Here is a 22,297-nt window from a genome sequence, read left to right as displayed (position 1 = left end):
TAATGTTCTTAACTTCTCATCACAAATCACTAGCATTTACCATGTGCGGATATAACATGAAGTTACAAATTAGTAGCATCCAACACATGCGGATAAAACATGCAATTTATTAATTACATTAATTCACATTTAAAAAAGTAGGAAAAACGTTAGACTATGGCCAAAAATAGAGAAAAAAACACATTAGTAATTAAAAAAAAAAAAGACAAGATAATGAATGTTGAAGCATTCCAATGTTGGAATTCACTTGGACCAAATGGATAATAATAGGGAGATTGAATAATACAACATAGTCAAAACACAAATCCTATAGTAACTCTAAACCAAACAACTTTCAAGATCCCTTCTCACTTAGATATGTTCTGAATCAATTTCCATACACTCATCACTTATGAGTCATTTGTCACATGATGAAATTAAACTAACTCTCTCTCTCAAAAATAAAATGTGTGGCTATTCTTTCAATGTAACTGCTAGTAGTATGCACTAGGATAAAAATACCAATTGTTCAATGAGGATATAAATAGGTTGAATTAGCTTGTCACAAGTCATTTGCTCCTCCTTCACTTGTCACTTGTCACTTTCAATTTTTTTTTTCAAAAAATAAAATAAGTTTTTTTATTTATCTTTTATAAAAATTTGCTTTTGTTTTCTCTCATCACTTGGGAGAAAAAGGGTATTTTTGGATTTTAATAAGATATGATTAAAAACATGCATCATAAGGTAGTGAAAAGCAACCTTGCTGATTTAGGTTCAGAGAGGAAAAAGGTTGGATCAGGTGGTTATGAATATGATCAACCCCTTTGCCCAAAACCAAGAAGGCTTTCACCTTCCATACCTGAATTTATCAAGCCAATTAGATGCAACAAACACAGGTGCCACTCTTTTTTTTTTTAATTAATCAATTATTATATGGTTATTCCTAGGGGTGAAAGAGGGTTATAGCACAAATTTTTCAGAGAATTAGAAATTTTATTGAACGAAAGTGTTATTTTACATCCTTTTACTATTACTATAATTTCTGTAGTAAATTTTGATGTATATCATTATTGAAAATATATATGTATTTTTTTTCTTTTCTCTTTTTGTGAAGGTGATTCTATTTTTTTTTTCTTTTTCTTTTACCAGTCAGCCAAATAATTTCAACAATGGAAGTGGGGTTCTCAATATGATCACCGAAAAGGTTTTGCTTTTTTTTTTTTTAAAAAAATAGTGTAAGAAGAAGGTTGATGCGATCGTCAACTCTGATCTGGTAACTGACTCGATAAAAAAAATGAGAAATCCATGCTAAATCGGATCAGAGTTGACGTTCGCATCAAAGGTATTATCCTAGATAATTGGAATGAATAATTTAGTAATTAAGTTGTTGATGATGGTTTAGGGATCAGATGGAAAGGAACTGGCATGTAATGTGTGCTTACCATCATGTTATTATGGATCTCCACCAAGAAGAACAGAGAATCCATTGATTCATGATGTAGAATTTCTTCACCAAGTGGAACTAGTTGCACCATTAGCAAGAGCTAAATTATCTGACAAATTTGGATTTACTTCAGCTTCTCCAATGTGAATGTGAAAAAAAAGGATGGGAAATTAAATTAGTAAATTTTGCTTAAGATGAGAGTTAATTAAAAATGTAAGGTTGAGGGAACATTTTGATTACTGTTTTGAGGGATTGTTTAGAGAGTAATTAGTTAATATAATTACTTACTAATTAATTAGTATAAGGCATGTTTTTTTAATACTTAAATTATGTAAATATGCATTTGTGAGAGCTTAATTGATAGATAGGGTCAAAAGGGTCATTTTGTATATAACAAATTTTTGTTTGTAATGCCTACATGGCAATATGGTTATTTTACTAAATGAAACTGTTTAATATTTACTAGTAATTGTTTTTTTCCTTCTTCCTACTTCTGTTGTTTCTTCACCATTTTTCTTTTATAAATTAACAACGGATATACTACACATACAAGTCTTTTTGACTTACAAATCTTACAAGTTGGCACAAGCTCAACAAAACACACACGCATTATACTCCCAAATTCAAGAGTAAATACACACACGTTACTCAACCGCTTCCTATTTTCAAAGTGCGCTACTCACCATTATGAACAACTCTTCTTCTTCTTCCTCGATGAAAACCACAATTGTCATTTTTCTTCGCGTTTCTCCTCCTCCTCCTCCTCTTCCTTCTTCTCCTCCTTCTTTACATTTCTCCTCATTCTTCTTTTGATTTTACAACATTATGTATTTTTTTTCTTTATTTGATTTTTTTCTCCCAAAAAGAATTATAAAAATATGAAATAAGAAGATGAAGAAGAAGAAGTAGAAGATGAGGAGGAGGAAGAGGAAGAGTTCTGAATTATGCAGAACTCATCAGAATAAAAATACACTCAAATATCTTCATTTTACACCCAAATATCTTTGTTTTACACCTAAATTTGCTGCAAATACAAAAATGAGTTATGTTATGTGTACATTAAAATCAGCCACCAAAGTCAGCAAAATACACCCAAAATACACCATATTAAAACAAGCATAAATTATAGAATGTAAATACAACTATAAAACCATCATAAAAAATAACAAAAATCAGATTTATGAATCATAACTAAACAGAAACAAAAACAATTCAACTAAAAGAATAAGACAATTCACCTTCCTTCTTCTTTTGATTTTGTAACATTATGTATTTTTTTCTTTGTTTAATTTTTTTCCTCCCAAAAAGAATTATGAGAATATGAAATAAGGAGATGAAGAAGAAGAAGCAGGAGAAGATGAGGAGGAAGAAGAGGAAGAGTTCTTAATTATGCAGAGCTCATAAGAATAAAAATACACCCAAATATATTAGTTTTATACCCAAATTTGCTGTAAATACAGAAATGAATTATGTTACGGGTACACTAAAATCAGCCACCAAAGTCAGCAAGGGTTGCAAAATACACCCAAAATACACCATATTAAAACAAGTATAAACTATAGATTGCAAATACAACTATAAAACCATCATAAAAAAATCACAAAAACCAGATTCATGAATCATAATTAAACAGAAACTAAAACAATTCAACTAAAAGAATAAAACAATTCACCATCTGTCAATGAAAAGTCATAAACTGTAAATACACCCAAACTTTTCTAAAATACATTCAAATATTTCTAATCTATACCCGAACGTCTGATATAAAATGGACAAGATTATATTAATTCTAATCAGAACTAGTACATTAGATTCAATTCAAACAAGGAAGAATTAACAGCAAATTTCACAGGCAAGGTTTACGCACTGATTTATCTGACAATCTGAAGTTGAATTATCCATTATTTTCAAAAACGATTTCATAGTTTGATGTCAAAAAACAATGGAAATCGAGAATAACGAAGAAAGAGAATATAAAGAGAAACTCACGAAAGAGATCGAAGAGAGAAGGCAAGAAATTCGAAAAAGGAAACGGAATTCTTTCAAAAATTAAAAATCTGTTAGAGGCGCGTGAAATATATGTACATAACAAGCGCGTTTGAGTGTAATATCAATTAGAGAACTTGTAAGACTTGTATAACAAAATCACTTGTATGTAGAGATTAGTCTAATTAACAAATATAATTTTTGGGGCTGTTATAATTAAAGAGTAATTTTGTCTCCGCAAAATTAAGGTTATTAAATAAAGTATTTAATTAAATATAGCAAAAATTGGGAATAAATGCTAAATTTTAGTCGTGAAAAACGAGTTTATAATGAATTATTCACATCTTAAAGGATAAGAGTTCTAGACTTAATTTACTATCAAATATCCACATTTATGTTCAAATTACTGATATTTTTTCTAATTATGTTAATTGTTTATAAAAATATTAATTATTCTTATAAAATATATATTAAAAATACATATATTTATATATAAATATATAGTAAATGATTTTATAGCTAATTTTTAATATATATATAATATTTTTGTGTTTTTAGTTTTCATCATTTGATCATAATCAAGGTTATTTCGTTGTATGTAAACTTAAATATTCTGGTTCGTTAAGTAGGGAATATAAAAAGATATCCCTAGGCCATAGCTAATAAAAATAATTGCAAGGCCTATATTGTTTAAAATAGAAAAGTTGTAATATGATATTAACATTATTGAGTGTTACAGTTTGGACTGTAATAGCATAGAAATTATTATCATATGTTTAACTGATATTCTTAAAAATGTAACGAATAAATATGATAATATATATCAGAGTTGTAACTTTGTTGATGCTAAAATGTAACTCTTTTGAGAGTTGAAGAATGTTCCTTAAACAAAATAAATTAAAATATCAGAGAGAATATCTAATACGGGACAATATATGTTGTTAATGTTTAGATTTTCATTGGTTGAAGTGATTCAGTACTTTTTTTATTCAGTACTTAGTACTTGTTTGTCTCTTTAAAACTGAGATTTTGATTATACATAAGTAGATAGATTAGTAGAAGAGTCAGGTTATATTATTGCCAATTTTCACTTATTATTTAAATAGCCACAAATATTTTTAAGAAATTACATGATATACAATAAATATATTAAAATTAAAATTAAATTCTAGTAAACTTAATTATCTATTAGAAATAAATAAATAAATAAATAATAACATAGAATTTTCACTTTTTTAATTTATATATAATTATAATTGAGATGTATTACAAAAAAATGTTCTAACTTTGTTATTTTCTAAGTTATAGCATACCTGAAAATATTTATATATCCCAATTTTTTTAAAATTCAAATTCCAAAACATAAAATAAATAAAAAAAGTAATTTGTTTCGAATGACTATGCTTTTTAAAAACTAAAAAAGGATCTAATTCACTATGCCCAATTTTAATTGTAAAAAACACTCCCACAATTTCTGTTTGTTCCTTCGTATTTTCAAAAATAATTAATAATACCTACTTTTTAGGATTTTAACTCTCAAAAAATCATATTAAAATTTTTTAACCTTTAAAATTAAATGTTCGGTTTGTTAATAAAAAATAAATAGTATAAAGTATTATTTTAATTTTCAAGATTTAGAATAAATTTTAATTTGGTCATAATATTTTAAACATCTTATTTTAGTCTCAAAAAATTTTGAACATTGTATTTCAGTTTAAAAAAAGTTTCTCAAATAGATTTAATATTGTTCTACTATTAAATTTAATACTAACAATTAGCGTATTGAAGAGTCAATCATGTGAATTTGATTTTAGAACGTAAATAAAATCAATCTACCAACTATCATCAATTTAAAATTTTTTTTCTTTGATTCTGGATTGTTGATACTTGATTGATAGAATTTTAAATTTTTTTTTACAAGAAAGAAGTTGAGAAGAAAAAGTGTTATAATAAAATTTTAATCTTCTAATATAAAGAAGATGATATAATTTAATAATAACTTATTAATTTTTACATCATTTATTCTGTTAATTATGTTAAATTTAATATTAGAATAATATTAAATTCGTTTAAAATTTTTTCAAATAAAAATAAGATGTTTAAAATAATAGGAATCAAATTAAAAATTAACTCAAAAAACTAAAATAGTATTTTACTCAAATAAATAACATGTAAATTTTAGTAAAAAAACCAAAAGCTAAAATAAATAAATAACTAAATAAGAGAAGCCCGCCTTAGCAGCAACCGTCATCAACTGTCAAAAAGAAAAGAAGGCCCCACTCACATGGCCTCTCTTACACTCTGTCGTTCACTGTCAATTTATTATTATTATTATTATTATTATTATTATTATTATTATTATTATTAAGTTAATAACAATTTAAGAGTGTCACTGTTGAGCTGAGTTGAGGTGAGTGTGTCACACTTGAGTGTTTAGTGTTCTCATTTTCAACCCATCACTCTCACTAAGATTCCAACACAAGAACTCAAATTTCAGATTCAAATAATAATAATGGATCTTCCAAGATAGGGTTTCGTTTTGCTTCTCTTCTCTTCTTCAATTCACATACACAGAAAAGAAAAGAAAAGAAAAGAAAATGCTCACTTTCTTCTGCAGATTCGCATTCTTCATCCTTCTCTTTCTATGCCGCTGCTTCCATGGACATGGCGCCGCCGTCTTCACGTTTCCGATGCACCACCGCTTCTCTGGCCCTGTCCGCAAGTGGTCGTCAGCCGCCGCCGGCATCCCGCCACCGCCGGAGAAGGGAACTTTCGAGTACTACGCTGAGCTTGCTGACCACGACCGCTTCCTCCGCGGCCGCAACCTTGGATCCGATCTCGACGCCGGACTTGCTTTCTCCGACGGCAACTCCACCTTCCGTATCAGCTCCCTCGGATTGTACTTACCTTCATTTCTCAATCTTCGCTCTTCATTTTTTGTTTTGGATTTTTTTTTACAAAGAAATGTTTTGGAGATTGTTATCAAGATTATTAAAGAGAGAATTTTGAGAAAGAAAACATTTTGTTCATAATTATTTTGGGGGGAAAAATATAAAGAGAGAAACTTGAATGCACTTAATTAGTGATTTTGCAATGTGAACATTACATTTAAGCTTTCTTGCTTTATTATGTTTGAGGAAACCAACGAACAAACTTTTAGTAGATAAGTGCTTGTGAATTGGATTGGATTAGATTAGATTAGATGAAACTTTTTGTTATTTGTTTTTCTCTTTTGGGTGTTCTTTAACTCTTTCTTTTTCCTTTTTCTGGAGATTTACTCAGTTTGCATTACACGACAGTTCAGCTGGGGACTCCAGGAGTGAAGTTCATGGTGGCCCTTGACACTGGAAGTGACTTATTCTGGGTACCCTGTGATTGCACCAGATGTGCAGCTACCGACGGCTCGGTCTTTGCTTCTTCCTTGGCGCCAGTATGTTCACTTTGCTCTCTTTCTCATTATCTGTGGCTGAAGTGAAAAAGAATCTCTACAATTAGTTATTAGTTATAACTTTATAATTATAAAGTGCTTCTGTATTGGTTATTGCTATTGCCTGTTTATGATTTTGAATGACGATCGTTGTTTGCGCAGGATTTTGACCTTAGTGTGTATAGTCCTAATGGATCAACAACGAGCAAAATGGTGACTTGTAACAATAGTCTGTGCACGCATCGCAACCAATGCCCTGGAACATTCAGTAACTGCCCCTACATGGTCTCTTATGTCTCTGCTGAAACTTCAACGTCGGGAATACTAGTAGAGGATGTTCTGCATTTAACGAAAGAAGATAATAATGATGACCTTGTTGAGGCAAATATTATATTTGGGTCAGTTACTTTGTTAAATTACCTTGACAATATGATTCTTACTTAGTGTCTCATGTTTTATTTTTTTCCTTCCTTCACTTTTTTCTCAACAATTCATCTAAAAGTTACCAATATACGTGCGTGTTGCAGCTGTGGACAAGTACAGAGTGGATCATTCTTAGATGTTGCTGCTCCCAATGGTTTGTTTGGGCTGGGTATGGAGAAAATATCGGTTCCTAGCATATTATCAAGGGAAGGCTTTATAGCAGATTCATTCTCCATGTGTTTTGGACGTGATGGTGTTGGAAGGATAAGTTTTGGGGACAAGGGAAGTCTTGATCAAGAAGAGACTCCATTTAATTTTAATCCATCACAGTAAGTGGTAATTCCCTGTTGCTTCCCCTCTGATTATCTGAATTTAAAGTATTATTATTAATGCTTGAAAAGAATATAACTTCTTATGGTTGGGCACAACATCACACAGCCCTACCTATAACATCACAGTCACTCAAGTCCATGTAGGCACAACTCTAATTGACGTGGAATTCACTGCTCTTTTTGATTCTGGGACATCTTTCACATACTTGGTTGATCCAACTTATACAAAGCTTTCTGATAATGTAAGTACTTAACCAGAAAGGGAAGCAATTCTGCCTGAAGTTAGCTAGATATTCTTTGAAGACAAACTTACCACGATATCTATATTGTAGTTTCATTCCCAAGTAAAAGAAAGGCGGCGTCCACCTGATTCAAGAATCCCTTTTGAATATTGTTATGATATGAGGTCATAGAACTGCTATTTTTTCATGGTTCATATAATTTTTTTTTCTTTTTCTTTCAAATTCAAAGCTAAATATTCTTTCTTATGTTGGACAGTCCTGATGCAAATAGGAGCTTGATACCTAGTGTGACTTTAACTATGGGAGGTGGAGGCCATTTTCCTGTTTATGATCCAATAATTATTATCACTACTCAGGTGAGTAAAGAAATTATTCACCTCTTCAATCCCTGTATGCTTGTTTGTCATTTTTGGATCTACATATTGCTAAATGTGTTCCTTCCCTTATTATGTTGCAGAACGAACTTGTATATTGTCTAGCAGTTGTCAAGAGTGCCGAATTGAACATAATTGGACGTAAGTCTTTTAATTTCTTAAGGGCAAACACATTAAAAGAATGAATTTTTACTTCATATTAATTTGATAAGATACAATAGGGTATTTTTGTTTCCAGGTTTCTTGATATCAATGCTGCATTGCCTTTTTTTCCCCCCAAATCATGCTTGATGCTTCTTATATGCTCATTCTAATGTTCTGTTCTACCAAATCATTTTGATGATTGTTTATGCCTATGCTATTGTTGCTGATTGCAGAAAACTTCATGACCGGCTACCGTGTTGTATTTGATCGGGAAAAGCTCATCCTAGGATGGAAGAAATTTGATTGTAAGTGTTTGCTTTCTTCTCATAGTTACTGTTCCTCAATTTGATTGTATATATGCTTCACTGAGGATCAAATTCATAAGTTGATTCCTTAAACAGGTTATGACACTGACGATCATGACGAAATTCCAACAAGACCACACTCAGATACTGTGCCTCCTGCAGTGGCTGCCGGTTTCGGTCATTACCCGGCTCCAGACTCTGCTGCCAAAAGGACAGAAAGCAGTTCCACCACTGTATCACCACCATCCCATCATAGTCATAGTTCACTTCTGGCTTTTTTCTGTTTTCTCTTGTGTTGTTTTGCTTACATATTCAGGGATCACTCGTTTCTATGGGGGAGTGGTAGTTCACGGTGAACCTTTTTTGCTCACATTATTGCACTACATGAGTACATGTTGATATATTAGAAAGCACCGTCTCCATTTGCTGCTCTATAGTATAGTGTTGTAGAATATGTACCAATTTTTTCCCACTCATGATCTTCCACCGTGTAAATGCTATTTGTATGTTTCACTTCCCATGCACCTAGTTATCTATCTATTCAAGCCTTCAAGGACAGGGTTCTCTATCTTTTCCATGTTACATGTTCTGAGGAAGCTAATTTTTTGGCACAACAATGGGATTGAATTTGGTGTAATTCACCAAAATGGATATGCCAATGAGTTATGTTAGAGAATTCAAATAATGGCAATGTATATGCAAGAACTAAGTAAGAAAGGACGTTATAAGAACAGTCAACATCGTTTATGATGTGTGATGAAAAGCATGATGCAAATAATTCGGACCCAAAGACAATGTGGAAAACTTAATCTCCATAACTTGGTTCCATCATATTCGTGGGCCAAACCATATGCTACACCTATGCTTCGTACGCCATCCTTCTTTGAAATATCTGACATTAGATTCAATGCTAAGAAAATGAAGGATTAAGCTATACACTTCCCACGTTGATTTGGACAAGTGATTCCGTACCATAATCATGCCCACCTTACAAATATGCAACACCATCATCAAGTGTTTAGTTGACGAATACTTTTATTTAAATATAGTTACCATGGTATTTTTTAAAATGTAAAGTGATTAATATTTTATTATCTTTTTTATTTAAATTAATACTAATTAATTTTTATTTTTTATGTATTTCTCTATCAATTTAAATTTTTTAAATAAATAATATCATAAATTATGGTATAATATTAGAATTTCTATGATAAAAAATATTTACGGTTTGATCAGGGGCGGAGCTAGATAAAATATTTAAGAGGGTTAAAAATATTTATACAATAAAATAATATTAAAATAAAAATTTTGAGGAGTATAAACTAAAATTTATATATAATTTATATGTAAAAAATTAAAATGGGGGGACGTCGTCGCCCTTGCTGAGTATGTAGCTCCGCCCCTGGATTTGATTTTTATTGATTTTTAAAATAAAAAATTATGTCATTTGAACTATAACTCATTGATCGCGCTTATTCACTTGCATAATCAAATAGAAAGTAATGTTGATCTTTCTCGTGGTATTTGCATGAACATAGCCTTGTAGATTGGTTATAAACTTCCAATATGAACTCAATGTTAGTTACATGTCCACTTCTTCCATGAAATTGGCCAAACGAATTTTATGTTCACTTTATTTATTATTAGTTGGAATTAGGTTATTACATGAATATACAGGTGCTTGGAAAGTTCAAGTTCCACACGTATGTATGAGAGAAAAGAACGTGAATTATTATTGTGAAGTGAACAAATTACAAAAGAGAAAGGACAATATATGACACGTAAGATTGAAAGTAATTATTAAAATGGTCAAAGTTGACTTATAGTGGCAGCCTATTAATTATGCCAATATCTATCTACTTTGAAAAGAAAGTTCCTAACAATATTCAAATAAAAACCTAATTATTTGAGTCTATTGTTAATTAAGTCTATTGTTAATAAATAGGATTGTTGATATTAATTTATGATGATTTTATGTGAAAATATTAATGTTATTTAAGTGAGTTTAATTTATTAACTAAATGATGAATGATGATAATCATTGTCTTTTTTTTTTTGAAATAGTAATTTAATATGTAAGTGTGTTTATTTTTATTATTAATCTTATTGGCTAGTAGAATCATAGAACTCTTTTTTCTCTCATCCTATTGGAAAACTTTCAAGTGTGCCATTCACTTTATTGTAACACTGGTATGTCAAGTACGGTCCGGTAAAAGTTAAAAATTTTGTCATGTTGTGTGCGATGAATTACCATAAACATCCCTCAAGTTTTGTTTGAAAGACCAATTTGGTAATCATGTTGTAGTCACTGCTGAACAATGAGCGCAAAGCTGAAGACTTGAAGCCAAGTCTAGTGCAACGAGACTAAGTCTAGTGCTAATCCAATCATGCTATGAAGCTCCACTTGCCATAACTTTAATTCGTTATATATGTCTATTTTCTAACATTGATAGTAATTCATAAATATTATTAAATATTAAAATTATATATACTATTATTTTTAAAAAAATTATCAAGTCATTATGTATACATAGTAAAATTATGCTAAGTTAATTTATTCCAAATCATATTTATGAAAAAGAAAAAATTTTAAATACGAATATATTTTTAAAAAGTTATAATATGTATAGGAAAACAAACTCAATTTAATTTTAAAATCTTATATTTTTATTAAAAAATATAAATAATATTAAGTAAGAAAAAAATTAAAACTATTCAGAGTGTATTATTAATTTAATTATAAAAAAAATATGTAAGTGACATTTTAGAATATGTAAAAAATGAACCTATTAAATATTACCATATAAAAAGTGCCAAAAAAAATATAAAACAAGAAAATAAAATAAAATAGAAAAGTACAAAAAAAATTTAATAAAAAACCCAAAAATTTTAGTTATAAAAATAAATTTATTTTAAATTGTGTAATTTTTTGTTGAATAACAATAAAAAAATACAAAAAATTAGTTTCATAACACAAAAAATTATTTTAAATAGTGCAAATATTTTTTTATATCTTTTTTCTTCTTCTCTTTTATATGTTTTATTATTGACATAAAATAATTTATGTGTCTTCATATATTTCTCTTAAAAATAATAAATTTCATTCAAACAAATTAGTTTTTAAGTTAAATTATATAAAGATATAATAAAAAATAACACAATAAAATACATAAATTTATTTAAAAATTATAAAAATTCTTTTAAATTGTACAAATTTTAAAAAGGAGGTAAAAACAGAGAAAGAGAGAAAGACTAGAGAAAGAAGATGAAAAAAAAGACACTTACGTATATGTGCATATAACTAACACGACTTGATTAAAATTTGATTATTACAAAACAGGGCTACACATCCATATAACCATATAAACAAGTTGGCCCAATTCCAAATAGATTCAGGCGCATTAAATGCAGAGTGAGAAACACGCGTCAGACACAAAAAAACCTCTCGTTTTCCATTCGCGCTTCTTTATGAAAGAACGTTACATCTTCAATACGAAACCAATACACCAAAACACTCATTCTCTTCGAATCTCTCTGAACATCGCTCAAACTTCAATCACATTCTTTGCGGAAACCATTACTGCAAAGGAATCGGAAGAAGATTTCACAAGCAACAACCAGAAACAAATGAAAACAGCAACAAAGACTACAAAAGGTATGAGAAAAACTACTGTTCATTTAAAATCTTGTAATGTCGCGTTTCGCCTAGTTTCATTTTAGTTTATTGGTTTGATTGCTTCGTTTAGTAGATTGAACTATTGTGAATGATTTTACAGTATAACTAGGGCTTTAAGATATAGGTGCTTGTTCTTATTGGTGTGGATAGTTTAACTAGAGCTTTGTTACTATCTTCAGTACTTCTTTTGCATTGAAGAACACTATTCTTGTTGATTGAAAATTGATAATGATTTATTAACCACATGAACATTTTCGATTCGATGACTTTTGTGATTTTGGTTCTGTACATGAAGAATTTTTGTTCGGTGGGTTGTGGCACATTAATTAACTTGATTAAAATATACATGCTTGTGGTTGTTGATGTATTGAATGAGTTTTGTTTAGAACAATCGACATTAGGGACAACTCTTTCACTTTAATAGCCATACTACTGTAAAATTGTCTAATTATATTTGATTAAGATATGTGGTTGTTCTTATTTGTGTGAATAGTTATATACATTTTTCAGTCTGGTGGCCTTTGTGATTTTGGTTCTATGCATGAAGGATTTTTGGTTCGGTGGGTTGTGACATATTAATTGACTTGATTAAGATATACATGCTTGTGGTTGTTGATGTATTGAATGAGTTTTGATTAAGATATACATGCTTGTGATTGTTGCCTAGTCTGGACAACAAGGATGTGAGTGATTCAAAACAACTTTGGAAATTGTCCAAAGACCAACATCCTTCATTATGTACACGTATATTCTGGCCGGACAATTTAACCCAGCTGAAGGGTTTGTCTTCAAAATTGGAAATATCTTTAATTTCCACCTCCCCTCTCTAGAGCATACAATTAGTTGATTCTTAATCTTGTCTCCATCTTGAGTCGTGTTCCTGATTTTGGTAGAAAAACTGGCAAGTTTAGAATAATGTTTGTAGAACTTTTCAACTTCTTCTAGTGTCTTGAAAATCATTCCCACCTTTGGGACAAATTTTTCATCCACAACATAGCTGGTCTGCATGGTGAACCAAAATCTCTTAATTATGGTGAACCGAAATCTTAATTACGGTGAAACAATTATATAGTGCTTAGAGAAGAAAACAGAAAATATTGGTCTAATTTTTGTTAGACTTCTTTCTGTGAACCGAACCAAAAATATGAACGTGATGAACCACCTCTTTAATACTTACCGAAGCGAAAAATTACTCATATTTACTCAGAGTTACTCACAGTTACTGACACTCACAATTACTCATAGTTACATATTATCAATTCAATTGAATTCAATTCAGATGTAGATCATCTCAGTCCATTCAATTCACTTCAAATAAAATTAGCAATTTCATTCTATTAAATTCGATTCAGAATTCAATAATCCAAATCTCATCAAATTGATGCGTTTTAGAAGAATCATCCAAATCGCACTCATTCAATTGATTTGAAGTTGATTCATTCATTGTTTCAATTCAAAAGTGCATATCGAAAAAGAAAACAAAGAAGAAGATGAACGACGAAGCTAATTCTGTTGAATCAATCCAAATCTATAATGCAGAAAAGAAAAACGCGAAAGAGGAGAACAACGATTTTAATTAGGTTGAAAGAGATTTACGTTGTATGAAAAGGTTTACGTTGAGAAACATTGATAACGCAAAATAAGGATTCGTTATATAGGTTATAAGAGACGCGTGTAAAACAAACGGGAGTATGAGACGTGAAGTGAAAGTTACTTGGATACCATCCATGTAATTTTTACATGGATGTAGTGCTTTTTCGATTATAAAAATGAATTTTTCATCTAATATTTTTGTAGGTTTTGTTTATTAATATTTTTAAATAAAAATAAAAAATAATAATGAATCCACTATATATAGTAATATGAAAGGTAATTAATAAAATAAAGCAAGAGTATTGTATGGAACTGTTATGAGAACACCTAAAAAAAATTAAGGGTTTTAATATATTTTTTAATTATCTTCTTAATATTTAATAAATTAAGTTTTAATATATATTTAAAAAAAAACCAAAACGATAAGAAATTTAAAGTTTTTAAGTTAAAAATTAAAAGAATAATTAAAATAGTTAAAATTTTAATATTTTTAATTGATAAAAGTAATTCAATTATTATTGCAGATAAAAGATAATATTTATTATGAAATTAAGATGGATAAATAGATAATTTTTTATTAATACTGATATGTCCAAAAAGAATAGAATTTTTTAATTAGTGTTTCATAAGTCACCAAAAAAATTAGTGTTCTATACGTTATAATGACCCAACAGAATACATATATAGGTTATATAATTAATATTTACCTATTCTAAAGGAAACAATAATTAATTATTTACTAGTAAATTCGTTTTTAAATTTTTTTGGTCGAAAGTTTAATTTACTTAGCTATCAGTTTAATTTTTTTAGTTTAATCTTTTTAATCTAATAATCCAAAAACATATTTTATCTCATACTTTTAAACATTAATAATTAAGTGATGATAAAAAATAATAAATTATGATGATCTTTTAGTATTTTTTATTATTTAATAAAAATTTGAATATTTATAGAGAATAAATAATTTAATATAAAAATTAATTTTTTAACAAAATAAAAGTTTAAAGAATTAATGATTTGATAATTAAAATTTATTAGAAAACTAAAATAATGTTACATAAAACTTTTCTTATCGATCTAGTCATAAATTAATTAGCACTAGCTTACTATTATTAAGACTAATAATTTTGTTTAATTTAAGGCATGATGACGAATAATTTTGCATCCTAAATAGAATCAGTTTAATAAAATTTTGTGTAAGGTAAACTTGCTCTATTTATGATCATTAACGTGAATAATGTTTATTTATTTTCGTTAAAGGCAAGTTTTTAATTTTTTGTTATTAGGATCTCTTCTGCTGCTAAGTAAAATAGATACATTGATAATAAATTAAATTAATTATGATATTAATGAATAATAAAAATTTTATAATAGTATTAAATGACATTATAATAACTAGACTAAAATCTATACGATGTGCAAAGAGAAAAAATAATTTATAATATAAATTTAAAAATGTTATATTATTTATAAATTGATTAAATAATATATAAATTAATATTAAATTTAAAAATACTGTATAAAGTATTAATTTTGTGATTTATATATAATTCAATATAATTATTCAAGTGAAATATTATGTATTTAAAAAAAACAGATATAGATATTTAATATTGTAATAGTATAAAATTACATGTTAATTTTTTTATTTTATTTTTTATAATTACAGATTTATTAATTTTTTATGTGGTATTTGTTTTATTTTTTTTTTCTTTGCTTTCTATTAAATTGTTTGTTTGTTCTTCTCTCATATATTTTGTAAAATTAAATGTTTTATAATATTAATTATTTGAGTTTGTACTACTCTTTTTTTATCTTTCTATATAAATTTTTTATTTGAAATATCTCTTGGATTTTTATATTTTCTTTTGTAATATCTTTGATTAAGCGATTTTCGTCTAAAATATAGTATTCGTCTAATTAAAATTTGTTAATAATAATATACAATATTTTTTATCAAATACTAAATACATAATTTTTCTACACAATATCTAATTTTGGATATATGAACAACATAATTAAACATTAATATGAGACACATTAAAAAAAAAAAACAAAAATAGAATAAACAAAAAACTCCTAACACGACTACACTTTAGCCGAAACCATATATAAGGTTGGGGTGGCTTTTCAAACTTGCAGGAGGAGTGGATGACAAATTGAGAATTTCAACCTAAAAAAAACTTGATAAAGGAAGAAACGGTTGTATGTCTACAAGCACTCTAAATCTTTATGTTCATAGTATATTTTATCAAAAAATCTGAACCTTACGTTTTCTTTAATATTATATCTCAACGGTAGTCACAACTGGAATTTTAAACTTCCAGAAAAGTACATGGCATACCTGAAATTCTTCCCATCCTATTTATTATCTTTTCGCCTTTTCAGTCCATTATTTTTTAAAATAATGCAAGGAAATTTTTAATATTACTAGTTAAAAATTATTCAAAGCTTTTGTCATTTATATTTCTTCTCAAAATATCCCCCTCGTTCAACAAACCATGAACTCTTTTTTCTTAATTAGAATTCTTTTTCAATATTTTTTTTTATAAGAAATATGATTGTTTTAATATATACTAATAATTTTTTCATGCTTACTTTTTACTTTGAGAGCTAAACACCCTTCACTTGAAGCAAATGATGAATTATATATATATTTTCTTGAAATTTGAAAGCTTTATCTATATTTATTTATTTATTTATATTCATATATGAAACCATGAATATTATTAATAAAGAAATAATATAAGACGCGTGGTTGGTTGCTTCCCTTTCAAATTTCAATCCCCTAAGAAGTAATTTGAGGCTGAAAACTTTAGTTGGAATGTCTTTGTTAGAGAATGGGGTGGCTCAACTTGGCAACCACACCGTCCTTTTCATTTTTCATCATCATTATTATTATTATTATTATTATTATTATTATTATTATTATTATTATTATTATTATTATTATTATTATTATACAAGTGAATTAATATTCATGCATCCACAAGCAAAAAGAGTTTGGGGGAAAAAGACAAGATCCATAATCGTACACCCTAACTCTTATTGCCAAATGGCTGAGATAAGTTAAACAAATCTATCAAGTATATATACGCTAAAAATAGATCATTCATTAAATTAGTTATTTATATAAAATATATATTAAAATATAAAATACATATTAAAAATATAATATATATTATATAATAATTATACTAAGTATATATTAAATTAGTTATAAAAATTAATTATTAAAATAGAATATATATTACAATATAAAATATATATTAAAAATAAGTTAAATTATATATATTTATATATAAATATATAATGACTAATTTTAATATACAAATAATATGTTTTTATATATAAATATATAAAAATTAATTTAATAATTAATTTTGTATGTATATGTATTTTAAATAAATTGATGCCTTTCGCATAACTCCACAAGACAAGTGAATTGGTTGTTTTCCTTCTCTTCCAACTATATGATAGGTGAAGTAATTTACTTCTTTTAGATGTTTTATTTGAGAATGATTTTGATATATATGATCCGAATTACTTGTTGTGAAAAGTTTAGAGGGCAAAATTGTTGGAATCATGTGATTATATAGATGATAATATATAATACATTCACATAGATATTGTTATTAAAATTAAATCTATTTATTATTTGGCTACATATGATTTTTGAATATTAAAAAAGATAAAATAATTTATTAACCTGGTAGCTAAAAAAAATATTATTTATTAAAAATATTTTTTAAAATCTAATATTCAAAATATTTTTAATATTAATTTGATTCAATTTTATTTTTATTTTTATTTTTACTTTGATTTTACAGTCAATAACGAATCAAATTATTCAATAAAAAAATAACTAACAAATAAGTCATTTTGATATATGTATAAGATAAAAAGTTATACATAAAATAAAATACTTTTTCCAAACCTCTCACAACTTATTTATATGGATTTCGGGAGATAATAGACTATTTGTACAATATGTACAGTACAATTGTTTATTGAATTACAAAATAAACATCCCTTATATTATCTAAAATAATCATTCGAGTACTAAGAATAATAAATATCTTTCCCAAACTCTTGACCTTTTGGATCTAGCGCTCTAATACCATATCATGATACCACTCATTTTAGAAGCTTCAGCTGATGAAAAAATGTAACATTGATATTTATATCTCTAATACTCCATAAACTTTTATTATACACATTGTACAAATATTTCATTGTTTCCTCGTATTTTTCCATTATAACTTTATGGATGGTCTATGATGAATACATAGTTAATTAATTGATTAAGGTGCTTTATTAATATTTAATAGTGAAGGACAAGTGGCTTTGGGAGAGAGGAGATGGCAACCATGCATGTCACTGTTTCCATGGAGGCAAAACCTTACGGGTTGTGGAAGGAACTTCAATGTCAATTCTTTACCCAACTAACTCTAACACTTCAAACTCTTGTCTAATATTAATTGGATGAATTAATTTATTCGGTATATTAAATATAGGTTTGGCGTGTATATATTTTGGATTGCTCAAACCCTATTATATATATATATATACCTGACATGTGCATACAACAATATAATCGTCACCAATAAATTTTTAAATGAAGCTTCAGCTATAATAAAATAATTTTTAATTTGTCAAATTAAAAATCTATAAAAAACGTATATATATATATATATATATATATATATATATATATATATATTCCACAATTTTTCCATTTTTGATTTTCTTACATTAGTGCATTTTAATCTATAATCTCCTCTATAATATATATACAGACCAATACCTTATTAATATAGATTTTTAAAATTTATGACTCGAATTGAAGGTATATACATACTAATATCAATATTCATAAGATAAACTCTATATAATAATTATTGTTATGATATAGCTAGGGTGATTATAAAAGTTCGATAATATTTTTTAATTTGATCATGCTTTTTTTAAATATTTTTTCACCTTAAAAAATATTATAAAATAATAAAAAACATAACATTAATAATGTAAACTATACTTTTTAAATATTATAAAAAAATTATAATTACTACATTCATCATGTTATAATTATAGTCAGTTAGTCACCATACAATACGTCTATTTATAATTTATAGCTATGTTTAACAAACATATTAAGTTGACTTAGTAAAACATAATTATTAAATGAATCTTAATCAAGTAGAGTTGGAGACTTGGAGTTTGAAAAGAATAATTCCACCAAACATTATGCTATAGGATTAAATAAATAAGCTTCTCTGAATTGGATTATATTCTCTATAGCAACATTCTAATTTTATCATCTCCATTTCTCCATCAATTCACCATTCATTAAATGCTTCATACATGCATATATAGTAATCCCGCAATTCCCCATATTAAGTATATCTTGTTTCTGAATTTTGTAATTCTTCTTTATAACTTATTCCGTCATTAATTATATTCTTTATCTGATTTTGGAAAATATTTTAAATAAATTTAATAAGAAAGAGATAACTTATATTATTAAGATGGTTGACTTGATGAGTTAGTACAAATTGGTACATTATTACTTCACATGTAAAGTACTAATCACAACATGGGGTGCCCTTTTATGGTACACCTATCAAAGCAATCCAAATTCCCAACATATATGGTAAATTATACAACTATCAATCCATATTTTATTTGCTAGTAAACACAATAAGATATAAATATCACTTCAAATAAAAGGGTTCAATTTTTTTATAATAGTGTCTAAAATTCATGCGATTATTTAATTTAATTTTCGAATTTCAGTTTTATTATTATAATATTTTAGATACAATTTTGAATATTAGTTAAATAATTTTTGAATATCTTTTTGGTGATAATTCAGTTGTTACAATATTAATATAGTATCACTTTATCATGTTAGAGTGTACAATAACTAATTTAATTAAAAAAAATTAATTTAAATCTAATTTAATATCTTCTTTTATATTTAACCCGACTTTTCAAATTAAACTTATATATATCTCATCTATAGGTAAAATTAATATTAATTAAATATTAAAGGATGATGTTGGTAGAGACACAAATAAAGGATGATAATAACCCTTTTAAGTACAAGATTAAGATGTTCCATGATTCATAACATTTAAGGGATTAAAGGAGAAAACATAAAGGAAAGAAAAGATGGGAAAATGTGGGAGTTGTTACAATATTATTACAAACTAATAACATCCCATTTATTTTCATGCAACAATATATATAATATAGTGAAATAGTTATGACAGAATAAAATATTCAAAGGAATCAGCTGGGAAAGGATTCAACTGGGTTAGTTCATTTGTAAGGCTAAGAAAAAATCTTCCAGATAAAAGAGTCAAATATGCATTATTGGCTTCCATTCTAATAAACAAACTTCTATATTCTCCTTTAATTAAAAAAAAAAACCAAAAAAACATTCTAACTACCAGATAATTTATTTATTGTTGCATTGTGTTATCATCTAAATTTACAAATTGCATAGCGAAAATTCAAAATAATTAGTAGTTTCAGTTTGTTTTCTTAGCTAGATAGGTTCACTTCACTTAAAATATAGTTCAACTAAGTCGGTCTTTACGCATAATCATGACTATATAATAGAACATTTTATATTTTTATATCTTTATATATATAATTAATCAGTGACTTATAAAATACAGGAATATAATTTTGCCAAATGATCATATCTTTTTTATCGAATATATTTTAGATGTTGTGATACTTGTTCGATACAAGTATTTTGATTGTGTTTTATATTTAATATTGGGTTAATAGTCAAATTAATTCTTAAAAGATAAAACATTTTTTAAATTTATTCCTGAAATTTTTTTTTAATTAAATTGGACCTTCAAAAATTATGAATTAATTATATCTGTCCTTTAATTACTCCACTCATAATTTTCGTCAATAATTGATGATGTAAATGTTAACTGATAGCATACATGACACATAACATATTCAATTAGAAGTTGACTAAATATGTTTACGAAAATCGTCTATCAATTTAGTCACTAAGTCATATTAGGAATAGAATTTTTGTAATTGGAGAAAATAATTAAATTAATAAATTTTTATAAATATATTTGGTCAATATCCAATTAGACATATAAAGTATTATATATGTTATCAATTAACGTTTTACAACATCAATCTTTTGAGAAAATTATTAATAAAGTGATTGGAGGACAAATATGATTAATTCGTAATTTTTAAAGAATTAATTTGATTGAAAAAATCTTTCAAAGATAAATTTAAAAAATGTCTTATTTTTCAGAGACTAATTTAACTATTAACTCATTTAATATTATTTTTAGCAAAATAGCAAACATACTTAAAATAAATTTAAAAATAATAAATATTATTAATTATTAATAAGAAATTACGTAAAATACTTTATATAATTAAAAAGTAATCTAACACATTATTTATATATTAAAATCAATCAATAAATATATATATATATTATTTAACTTATTTTTAATTTATATTTTTTATTTTAATATATATTTTATATTAGTGGCTATTTTAAATGTCCACCTAATATAATTATAAAATAATTTAATTTTGTTTCATCAACAATATAAAAAGACTTTTACACAGAATAATTATTTTTAACAATCAATGTGTGAATAATTTAAAAACAAATAGACCAAATTAAATAATTATATTATATTAATATATTAAAATAATCACCAAAAAATTATATTAAAATTAAACTCATCTTATGAGAAAAAAAAATTCTGATATCTAATAAAAATTTAAAATTAGTATATTAATATATCTTCTATGGTGTAATAATGTAATATCTCATATTTAAGATTTTTTATTTAAATAAATAAAATAAATTTAATAATTATTAAAATAAATAATTTAAAAAATATTTACCGATTTAACATCAGTCTTATCTCATTTACACTGTAAATGAGATGACACTACATGTATCTTGTTTACAGTATAAATAAGATAAGACACGTCAGATGCACTGTAAAACGAGATAGACCTTTGGCAAAAACTGTAATGAAGATTTTTTCTCTCCAAGTGGAGCTTCCGTTACCTTAAAAAAAAATTAAAAGTAATATTCAACAAGACTGTCTTTCTTAAGTAATTTCTTAATTATTTATTTTTTCTTTCTTAGTTGTTTTTTTTAAGTCACCAAAAAAATATAAAATAGGCATAAGAACAAAATGTAACCAATTTAAAAATATTGCATTTATATAATTTTAATTTCTATTTATTCTAAATATGTGAATTGCTCTCATTTTGTAGAATCTATATAATTCAAATTAAATCCTTAATTAACTATATCTAGTTATCTACAGTGGTTGTACGTGACTAGATCACTATAG

The 22,297-nt window shown here is 26.5% G+C and overlaps 1 protein-coding gene across 1 annotated transcript; it reads left to right on the top strand.

Moving 5' to 3' along the window:
- The first annotated feature begins 5,930 nt into the window (after positions 1 to 5,930).
- On the top strand, positions 5,931 to 9,675 carry LOC130961041 (aspartyl protease family protein 1). Its single transcript, XM_057886670.1, has 10 exons — positions 5,931 to 6,308; positions 6,692 to 6,839; positions 6,999 to 7,234; positions 7,364 to 7,588; positions 7,698 to 7,833; positions 7,924 to 7,997; positions 8,090 to 8,189; positions 8,291 to 8,348; positions 8,585 to 8,656; positions 8,753 to 9,675. The coding sequence occupies exons 1-10, from the start codon at positions 6,007 to 6,009 to the stop codon at positions 9,010 to 9,012; spliced, it is 1,611 nt and encodes a 536-aa protein (XP_057742653.1). The 5' UTR covers positions 5,931 to 6,006; the 3' UTR covers positions 9,013 to 9,675.
- The last annotated feature ends 12,622 nt before the right edge of the window (positions 9,676 to 22,297 follow it).

Source organism: Arachis stenosperma, chromosome 1 (genome assembly GCF_014773155.1).
Source record: "Arachis stenosperma cultivar V10309 chromosome 1, arast.V10309.gnm1.PFL2, whole genome shotgun sequence".
Taxonomy (NCBI): domain Eukaryota; kingdom Viridiplantae; phylum Streptophyta; class Magnoliopsida; order Fabales; family Fabaceae; genus Arachis; species Arachis stenosperma.
The sequence above is the reverse complement of the archived record's forward strand: the minus strand, read 5'-3'. Positions and strand labels throughout refer to the sequence as shown.

Excerpts from the sequence above, each read along its gene's own strand:
- LOC130961041 (XM_057886670.1), top strand. The coding sequence starts at position 6,007 with ATGCTCACTTTCTTCTGCAGATTCGCATTCTTCATCCTTCTCTTTCTA. Across the intron at positions 7,589-7,697 it reads TTTAATTTTAATCCATCACA|CCCTACCTATAACATCACAG; the intron begins GTAAGTGGTAAT and ends AACATCACACAG. Across the intron at positions 7,998-8,089 it reads GAATATTGTTATGATATGAG|TCCTGATGCAAATAGGAGCT; the intron begins GTCATAGAACTG and ends TATGTTGGACAG.